The sequence below is a fragment of the Pinus tabuliformis genome, chromosome 9 (genome assembly GCF_031772625.1).
Source record: "Pinus tabuliformis cultivar Carrire ecotype Pingquan chromosome 9, CPIR1, whole genome shotgun sequence".
Taxonomy (NCBI): domain Eukaryota; kingdom Viridiplantae; phylum Streptophyta; class Pinopsida; order Pinales; family Pinaceae; genus Pinus; species Pinus tabuliformis.
In genome coordinates, this window is record NC_142307.1 from 1,229,112,213 (window position 1) to 1,229,123,229 (window position 11,017).

General features: G+C 36.0%; 1 protein-coding gene and 1 pseudogene across 1 annotated transcript; one reads left to right on the forward strand and one right to left on the reverse strand.

Annotated features, from left to right (window-relative positions):
* Positions 1-471: 471 nt before the first annotated feature.
* LOC149152971 (uncharacterized) lies at positions 472-8,354 on the forward strand. The gene is made up of 8 exons (XM_089443652.1): positions 472-515; positions 596-691; positions 987-1,056; positions 1,141-1,307; positions 3,908-4,003; positions 4,109-4,173; positions 7,615-7,684; positions 7,769-8,354. Exons 1-8 carry the CDS (start codon positions 472-474, stop codon positions 7,947-7,949), a joined length of 789 nt encoding a protein of 262 aa, XP_089299778.1. The 3' UTR covers positions 7,950-8,354.
* Positions 8,355-10,238: 1,884 nt separating this feature from the next.
* On the reverse strand, positions 10,239-10,949 carry LOC149152972 (pentatricopeptide repeat-containing protein At2g22070 pseudogene; annotated as a pseudogene).
* Between the last annotated feature and the right edge of the window lie 68 nt (positions 10,950-11,017).

Here is an 11,017-nt window from a genome sequence, read left to right on the forward strand (position 1 = left end):
TAGAGCATCCTGGATTGGTTTTACAGCTATACAATCCCCTCTCTAAAGATCAGCTCAAAACTCTGCCAAGGATAAATTTGTTAATGACAATCTCTCTTAGAGCATCTCGGATTGGTTTTCCAGCTATACAATCCCCCCCTCTAAAGATCAGCTCAAAACTCTGCTAAGGATAACTTTGTTAAGGACAATCTCTCTCAAGTTCAAAACTCTGCTAAGGATAACTTTGTTAAGGACAATCTCTCTCAAGCCTACTGTTGAGACAAGGGGCTCCTTCAGAATGCTAACTAATTTGGGATAGGCAACCTCAATTTACTAGATTTTTCTACTACAACAATCTGTTGAGCTTTTTAGCTTTTGCTTTCTGGCTGTTTCCAATTGTCAATATATTCCTCTCAGAAAATGGAATACCTCAAAGGCTCTCTTGGGGTTCATAATTTAATTTTTATTTCAGCTTTAGATCTTTATACACAAATGTCTCACGTTTTATTTGCTTTTGCTTTTGCCCGTTTCCAAAGGTCAGTACTCTAATTCAACTTTTATTTTTGGGACTCAAATAGTTGTTGAGGCAAAAAATGATTCAATTATGGTGTTGCAGGGTTTTGATGTTATCAAAGTACACAGCCATCGACAAATCTTTCCTCGTTCCACTGTTGGCCCTAGAGGCACCTGGAGATGTCATTTCTTGGATCAGGTGACCAGGTTCTTCCCAGTTGCAAAATTGGACAAATTCCAGTGAAGTGAACTGAGAGTTTAAACTTCACCCCACATTTGGATTTGTTTGTCTACATTATTACATAGGTGATTATGGTTTGTGGACTGCCTTTTTGGTATTCCTTGTTAGACTATTTTACTACATTCCTAGTGAGTCACAAGAGCTCAAATGCCATCCTATTTTACTTACTTGGTCGTTCTTTCCTGCACAATATATTGAGTTGAATTGCATGACATAACTGTAGTGTTTGACAAACTTAATTTGTTGGGAACAGGGGAATTGGAACTGCCATTTTTATTTGTGTTACTGGTGATTATTGCTTCTTATCAAGCCATGAACCTGAGGCAAGTTGTTGTTTTCCTTAACAAATGATTGAATTGGTCTTTGGAGATGTGGATGGTAGTTTATGGGATGTTGTTGGTTTGTAGAGGAACCCAAGCTGGAATGGTCATTTCCATAGCGGCTTCTGCATACTTGATCTATCAACACGTCACCAGGACAGGGGTATTAAAAAGGCTTTTGATCAGGGAGTTGTTGTACCCACCATTGCTGCTGCGTGCCTTATCTGTGTGCCGTTCATATTCCTCATTAAAGGGTATATATTTTAATTTAACCAGGTGTCATGCCTAAACAGTGCCATATTCGTAAAGCCATCTTGACTCCCTACTTAAAATTTTCAAATTATTATTGTGGAAAATAGTACATGTAAGGTGGTGTGTAATAAAGATCTAGTATATAAATAAGTCCAACAAGCTGCATGATTGACTCCTTGGGAGCCTTGTCTTCTTGGACAATCATGTCAATTTGGACTGCATGAGAGATTGGTTGAGAAAATTAGATCAGCTCTTTCTGGATATGTTTGAACCTCCTTTGTCCTTTGCAAGGGTAGCGGGTTGGCTGACTTGTTGAAAGCACTATTTTTGTCCATGGAGACAAAAACTGTATGAATAATATTTTAAAGAACACAAGGTTTTTTTCACTCAGCATACTTAAGTGCATTAATCGTGACACAACCAACAATCTTACTATAGTCAATGGCATCATTATGAGCTCAACATAGCCATGGCAAGTTAAACATGAGTTTGTTAATGAACCCTTGAACAGCAATGAGCACAAACTCGCTACAACAAAAGTCTAAAGATAAATTTAGAATGGGGCTCAGGTTTTGGTTCAAAATATTCGATTTTATGCCACGGCTTCAATAATGCCACAGAATTTAGAATTAACTCAAGATTTGCTTCAGATCTTCTAGGGCTTACAAACCCGAAGCCCAAAATTTCATCAGACTTGACATGTGCAAATTTATCCTGCTGTAGTCAATATTGGATGCCATCATATCATTTCAAACCTCTCATTGATCACGTGGAATTTGTTGCATAGATAGTGAACAAGAGTTTGACTTTGTGTCAATTGTAGGTCTTTTCTCCAAGTATCATAAGAGATCCTCAGACTTCCCTCAGAGGCAGGCCTAAACAAGCCCTCTGTAATCTACACATTTAGATCCTCAGATGAACCATTAGCTTATGAAAAATTCCTTCAGTACATAGATTACAACATGCAGCAAGTAGAAGATATAATCCACAAATGTTATCTGCGTGTCCTCTGATATAATCCTTGAAGCTAAAGGCAATCAATGGTGAACAATTTTCATCAACAAGGATGCAAAAGATTTCAAATCCTCTTAGACAATTTAACTTGTATCATCACTCTCCTGTTAGCACTCCTACTATAAATGATTCTTCCATATACCCTTCCTGTTTTAACAAAGCTGGCAGTAGCAGGTTTTAGTGAAAAATATTCTTGGATAGAGCAATACATATCGCAGTATAAAACCTCTTCCTGGTCATCAAGGCAACAATTGCCATCTTAGCTCGGGCAGCCTTTCACTCAGCATACTTAAATACATTAATCATGACACAACCAACAATCTTACTATAGTGAATGGCATCATTATGAGCTCAACATAGCCATGGCAAGATAAGCATAAGTTTATTAATGAACCCTTGAACAGCAACAAGCAAAAACTCGCTACAACACAAGTCTAAAGATCAATTTAGAATGGGGCTCGGGTTTTGTTTCAAAATATTCGATTTTATGCCACGGCTTCAATAATGCCACAGAATTTAGAATTAACTCAGGATTTGCTTTAGTTCTTCTAGGGCTTACAAACCCGAAGCCCAAAATTTCATCAGACTTGACATGTGCAAATTTATCCTGCTGTAGTCAATATTGGATGCCATCGTATCATTTCAAACCTCTCATTGATCACCTGGAATTTGTTGCATAGATAGTGAACAAGAGTTTGACTTTGTGTCAATTGTAGGTCTTTTCTCCACGTATCATAAGAGATCCTCAAACCTCCCTCAGAGGCAGGCCTAAACAAGCCCTCTGTAATCTACACATTTAGATCCTCAGATGAACCATTAGCTTATGAAAAATTCCTGCAGTACATAGATTACAACATGCAGCAAGTAGAAGATATAATCCACAAATGTTATCTGCGTGTCCTCTGATATAATCCTTGAAGCTAAAGGCAATCAATGGTGAAACAATTTTCATCAACAGAGATGCAAAAGATTTCAAATCCTCTTAGACAATTTAACTTGTAGTTGTTATATATGTGATGGCAAGCTATCTTATTATAGTGGAATACATGATATGATTGATATGATCAAAGTCAAACAGTTGACTTTGCTCATGTCCATCAAAAATCAGTTGATAGTTTTCATTTAAAAATATTTCTGCATTGTTCACTCTTTGCATGCCTTTATTTGGAAATAGTCAACTATGCACATCATATAAACATTCAGTCCATTACCTTGAGATTAACAAAATCCATTACAAGAAACACTTAACTATAACAAGCTATACATTTTTATTTGCTAGGACACCCACATTAGCTTACTTTATTCCTCAAAAACAGGTGGGTTTCTTGTTGTCATTAAATGGGACAAGAAAAAACATTCTTAACAATTGTAGGGTGTACAGAAATTCCAACATATCCTAGAATGTATTCATGGATTCGAATCCAAATAGCATTAGGAAAATATTACAATGTGCCCACATATCCAAGAATGTATCCAAAGGTCAGTACTCTAAAAAAGGCATTAGGATTTTTTGAGTCATAATTCAACTTTCATTTTTGGGACTCAAGTAGTTGTTGAGGCAAAAAATTATTCAATTATGGTGTTGCAGGGTTTTGATGTTATCAAAGCACACAGCCATCGACAAATCTTTCCTTGCTCCACTGTTGGCCCTAGAGGCACCTGGAGATGTCATTTCTTGGATCAGGTGACCAGGTTCTTCCCAGTTGCAAAATTGGACAAATTCCAGTGAAGTGAACTGAGAGTTTAAACTTCACCCCACATTTGGATTTGTTTGTCTACATTATTACAGAGGTGATTATGGTTTGTGGACTGCCTTTTTGGTCTTCCTTGTTAGACTATTTTACTACATTCCTGGTGAGTCACAAGAACTCAAATGCCATCCTATTTTACTTACTTGCTCATTCTTTCCTACACAGTATATTGAGTTGAATTGCATGACATAACTGTAGTGTTTTACAAACTTAATTTGTTGGTAACAGGGGAATTGGAACTGCCATTTTTATTTGTATTACTAGTGAATATTGCTCCTTATCAAGCCATGAACCTGAGGCAAGTTGTTGTTTTCCTTAACAAATGATTAAATTGGTGTTTGGAAATGTGGATGGTAGTTTACGGGATGTTGTTGGTTTGCAGAGGAACCCAAGCTGGAATGGTCTTTTCCATAGCGGCTTCTGCATACTTGATCTATCAACACGTTACCAGGACAGGGGGTATTAAAAAGGCTTTTTATCAGGGAGTTGTTGTATCCACCATTGCTGTTGCGTGCCTTATCTGTGTGCCATTCATATTCCTTGTTAAAGGGTATATATTTTAATTTAACCAGGTGTTAGGCCTAAAAAGTGCCATTTTTGTAATGCCATCTGGACTCCCTACTTCAAATTTTCAAATTATTATTGTGGAAGCTAGTACATGTAAGGTGGTGTGTAATAAAGATCGAGTATATAAATAAGTCCAACAAGCTACATGATTGACTCCTTGGGAGCCTTGTCTTCTTGGAAAATCATGTCAATTTGGATTGCATGAGAGATTGGTTGAGAAAATTAGATCTACTCTTTATGGATATGTTTCAACCTCCTCTGTCCTTTGCAAGGGTAGCTGGTTGGCTGACTTGTTGAAAGCACTATTTTTGTCCATGGAGACAAAAACTGTATGAATAATATTTTAAAGAACACAAGGTTTTTTTCACTCAGCATACTTAAGTACATTTAATCATGACACAACCAACAGTCTCACTATAGTCAATGGCATCATTATGAGCTCAACATAGCCATGGCAAGTTAAACATGAGTTTATTAATGAACCCTTGAACAGCAACGAGCACAAACTCGCGTACAACAAAAGTCTAAAGATCCATTTAGAATGGGGTTCAGGTTTTGTTTCAAAATATTCGATTTTATGCCATGGCTTCAATAATGCCACAGAATTTAGAATTAACTCAGGATTTGCTACAGGTCTTCTAGGGCTTACAAACCCGAAGCCCAAAATTTCATCAGACTTGACATGTGCAAATTTATCCTACTGTAGTCAATATTGGATGCCATCATATCATTTCAAACCTCTCATTGATAACCTGGAATTTGTTGCATAGATAGTGAACAAGAGTTTGAATTTGTGTCAATTGTAGGCCTTTTCTCCAAGTATCATAAGAGATCCTCAGACTTCCCTCAGAGGCAGGCCTAAACAAGCCCTTTGTAATCTACACATTTAGATCCTCAGATGAACCATTAGCTTATGAAAAATTCCGTCAGTACATAGATTACAACATGCAGCAAGTAGAAGATATAATCCACAAATGTTATCTGCGTGTCCTCTGATATAATCCTTGAAGCTAAAGGCAATCAATGGTGAAACAATTTTCATCAACAGGGATGCAAAAGATTTCAAATCCTCTTAGAAAATTTAACTTGTATCACCACTCTCCTGTTAGCACTCCTGCTATAAATGATTCTTCCATATACCCTTCCTGTTTCAACAAAACTGGCAGTAGCAGGCTTTAGTAAAAAAGATTCTTGGATAGAGCAATACACATCGCAGTATAAAACCTCTTCCTGGTCATCATGGCAACAATTGCCATCTTAGCTCAGGCAGCCTTTCACTCAGCATACTTAAATACATTAATCATGACACAACCAACAATCTTACTATAGTCAATGGCATCATTATGAGCTCAACATAGCCATGGAAAGTTAAACATCAGTTTATTAATGAACCCTTGAACAGCAACAAGCACAAACTCACTACAACAAAAGTCTAAATATCAATTTAGAATGGGGCTCAGGTTTTGTTTCAAAGTATCCGATTTTATGCCACGGCTTCAATAATGCCACAGAATTTAGAATTAACTCAAGATTTGCTTCAGATCTTCTAGGGCTTACAAACCCGAAGCCCAAAATTTCATCAGACTTGACATGTGCAAATTTATCCTGCTGTAGTCAATATTGGATGCCATCATATCATTTCAAACCTCTCATTGATCACCTGGAATTTGTTGCATAGATAGTGAACAAGCGTTTGACTTTGTGTCAATTGTAGGTCCTTTCTCCAAGTATCATAAGAGATCCTCAGACTTCCCTCAGAGGCAGGCCTAAACAAGCCCTCTGTAATCTACACATTTAGATCCTCAGATGAACCATTAGCTTATGAAAAATTCCTTCAGTACATTGATTACAACATTCAGCAAGTAGAAAATATAATCCACAAATGTTATCGGCGTGTCCTCTGATATAATCCTTGAACCTAAAGGCAATCAATGGTGAAACAATTTTCATCAACAGGGATGCAAAAGATTTCAAATCCTCTTAGAAAATTTAACTTGTAGTTGTCATATATGTGATGGCAAGCTACCTTATTATAGTGGAATACCCGATATGATTGATATGATCAAAGTCAAACAGTTGACTTTGCTCATGTCCATCAAAAATCAGTTGATAGTTTTCATTTAAAAATATTTCTGCATTGTTCACTCTTTGCATACCTTTATTTGGAAATAGTCAACTATGCACATCATATAAACATTCAGTCCATTACCTTGAGATTAACAAAATCCATTACAAGAAACACTTAACTATAACAAGCTATACATTTTTATTTGCTAGGACACCCACATTAGCTTACTTAATTCCTCAAAAACAGGTGGGTTCCTTGTTGTCATTAAATGGGACAAGAAAAAACATTCTTAACAGTTGTAGGGTGTACAGAAATTCCAACATATCCTAGAATGTATTCATGGATTCAAATCCAAATAGCAGTAGGAAAATATTACAATGTGCCCACATATCCAAGAATGTATCCAAAGGTCAGTACTCTAAAAAAGGCATTAGGCTTTTTTGAGTCATAATTCAACTTTTATTTTTGGGACTCAAGTAGTTGTTGAGGCAAAAAATGATTCAATTATGGTGTTGCAGGGTTTTGATGTTATCAAAGCACACAGCCATCGAAAAATCTTTCCTTGCTCCACTGTTGGCCCTAGAGGCACCTAGAGATGTCATTTCTTGGATCAGGTGACCAGGTATTTCCCAGTTGCAAAATTAGACAAATTCCATTGAAGTGAACTGAGAGTTTAAACTTCGCCCCACATTTGGATTTGTTTGTCTACATTATTACAGAGGTGATTATGGTTTGTGGACTGCCTTTTTGGTCTTCCTTGTTAGACTATTTTACTACATTCTTGGTGAGTCACAAGAACTCAAATGCCATCCTATTTTACTTACTTGGTCGTTCTTTCCTGCACAGTATATTGAGTTGAATTGCATGACATAACTGTAGTGTTTGACAAACTTAATTTGTTGGGAACAGGGGAATTGGAACTGCCATTTTTATTTGTGTTACTGGTGATTATTGCTCCTTATCAAGCCATGAACCTGAGGCAAGTTGTTGTTTTCCTTAACAAATGATTGGATTGGTGTTTAGAAATGTGGATGGTAGTTTATGGGATGTTGTTGGTTTGCAGAGGAACTCAAGCTGGAATGGTCATTTCCATAGCGGCTTCTGCATACTTGATCTATCAACATGTCACCAGGACAGGGGGTATTAAAAAGGCTTTTGATCAGGGAGTTGTTGTCCCCACCATTGCTGCTGTGTGCCTTATCTGTGTGCCGTTCATATTCCTCGTTAAAGGGTATATATTTTAATTTAACCAGGTGTCAGGCCTAAACAGTGCCATATTTGTAAAGCCATCTTGACTCCCTACTTAAAATTTTCAAATTATTATTGTGGAAAATAGTACATGTAAGGTGTTGTGTAATAAAGATCTAGTATATAAATAAGTCCAACAAGCTGCATGATTGACTCCTTGGGAGCCTTGTCTTCTTGGCAAATCATGTCAATTTGGATTGCATGAGAGATTGGTTGAGAAAATTAGATCTGCTCTTTCTAGATATGTTTGAACCTCCTCTGTCCTTTGCAAGGGTAGCTGGTTGGCTGACTTGTTGAAAGCACTATTTTTGTCCATGGAGACAAAAACTGTATGAATAATATTTTAAAGAACACAAGGTTTTTTCAGTGGTCAAACCATGCCTTTTATTCAAAGTTGCAGATACCATACATGCATTGATATTCCTTTGCTTTTAAAAAATAAAGGATCCTCTATATTATGAGAGTATACTGAGTTGGAGGGTTTTAAAATTCAGGTTAAATAACTTATTTCTTTGCCTTTTATGCATGCGAGGCATGATCACACAAAGTTATCCATTATTCACAGTTCTGAAATATTGTGGAGCTCCTGTGCACAGTATTTATTTTCAATTTTTTGATATTTTCTATCTGTTTTCTGTCAATTTTTTTATGTCGCTTAATCTGGCATCCTTACTATTTTGATGCCAAATTTGTTACTGGATACAGAATCTACTTTCAGTCTGCTAATTTTGATATTTTCAATCCGTTATTCGATCCGATTACAACACATTCTATTTTCAATCCATTATATGATATTGTTGCTCCAGTGCACCTTCTGTCTTCTTAAAACAAGATAATACCACGGATTATATAACTTGCAATAAGTCGAGATATGCAGGTTGTTTAAGGCAATATCCCATTTTTTTTCGAGCCTTCTGTCTTCTTAGAAAAAGATAATACCACGGATTATATAACTCACAATTGTCAAGATATGCAGGCTGTTTTAGGCAAATATAACTCACAATTGTCAAGATATGCAGGCTGTTTTAGGCAATATCCCATTTTTGTTTCTAAGCCTCTGTGACTTCAATTCTAAATGAGTTTCCATATAAAACAAGTAATTTTTTATTTCTTTATTGAGAAAGAACATATGTTAAGTTTCTATATAATATTATGGTGAAGTTAAATATTGAATTAGTATAAAGATAATTTGTTTATGATATAAGGATCTATTTTCTTATAGTAATTGGATTATTATTAGTTTTTACTGAGGTAAGACTTTGCAATATAAAAAGTGACTTTACAATATAAAAAGATTATTGACTTTATTGAACAATGTAATTATGCAATGTTTAATTTTGAAAAACAAATAATTATTATTAGTTTTTACTGAGATAAGATTAGAGTATTTTTTTTGTTTATTGATTTATTGACCAATGTAATTTATAATGTTTAACTTTGAAAAACAAATATTTATATTTCAATATTATTAAAAATAATAATAATTTTTAAACATTTAATTGGACCATAATTTAAAGGTCTTATTCTTCTAGGGTACTTGATATTTTACTAGCTTAAAATTATAATTAAATTAAATCAAAACTTGATTCTGAAATAATATAAAATTAGTATAAACCTGACTTACAATGATGGGGGCTTACATAAACAATGTCGCGCCGTTCCAAAGTTGGGATTTATCAATGTTTGACATTAATCAACATGCCATTTGTTCCCTTCCATTTAAAAGTTCAACTTGGTTTCCTGATCAAGAAATATCGATTGCATCCCTCCTTCTTAGCAACTCAATAATGATAAATGACTGAATTAACACTTCAACATATAAAAAGCAGAATTGTGAAAAAACATATGTTTTGTAATGTTGCTTCTCACCCATTTTTTTGTTCTCTTTAGAAAGTGATGTTCCTAACATTTATCCAAAGGGAAATTTTGACAATTTGCCAAACTGGTGCAGCTATAAAGACAGCCAAAAATGTTAGAAATGAGTACTATAAAAGAAAGTGTCTTATGTGTCATGCAACAAGATCAGAACCGTCTTGTCAATAATCAAGCTTAACATACTAAATTTTTAACGCATCCATTCATGCTATCAAAGCAATGCAGAATCTTGTATGAAACTTACCAGAGGTGAGCTTGCTCCACATGAAGAAGCTACGAGACAATTGACATATTCTCAGCATGTTTCTCCTTATTTCCACGTGTCACAAGAAGCAACTTCTAGACCAATAGAGGATAGTATAGAGAAGCATTCAACCCACTCCCAAATAGTGCTCAAACTTCATCTTGTATTACCAATAATCCTGACAAGAGCACGTTCCATTCCTAAAATGGTGAAAACGTATAGCGTCCCTTACTACAATTTCACGTCCAACAATCTTATAAATAAACTTGACAGCATTATGACAGTCACCACATACATGAAGGTTATTTATTATTCGAATAGGGGCCCCCGGAGGTGTGCTCATAAGCCCAAATGCAATGGCTAGCTTCTCACTGTGATGGTAGAGGACATGTTCCTTATGTTCATCCTCCATATCATGGAGGACAAAGTTTTTGTTCGGTACATAACCCGCCTCCTCCATTGGCCCAGCCAATGTATTCAACATTGCATGAACTTCCTCTATTTGTGGGTGTGATCTATCTGCTGACATGAATGCATGTACTCTATTCTTGACCTCAATCCCGCTGAACCCTGGCTTCTTTTTAGCGTCTCTGTCTTTCATCATTTTTCTAACCTTGGCTGCATCATCCCACCTGCCAGCTGCAGAATAGATATTTGAAAGCAGCACATATTCCAAAGTATTTTTCGGCTCCAAATCGAAAAGAAATTGTGCGACACGCTTTCCTATTTCCATATTGCCGTGAACTCTGCAAGCACTGAGTAGTACCACCCAGATACTGACATAAGGTTCAAATGGCATCTTATTGATGAAATCTTCTGCCTCGTCTAGACGACCAGCACGACTAAGAAGGTCAATCATGCAAGCATGATGATCCATTCTTGGTGTGATGTTATGTTCATGCCTCATGGAATGAAAGTAATAATGTCCTCAATCTACTAGACCTA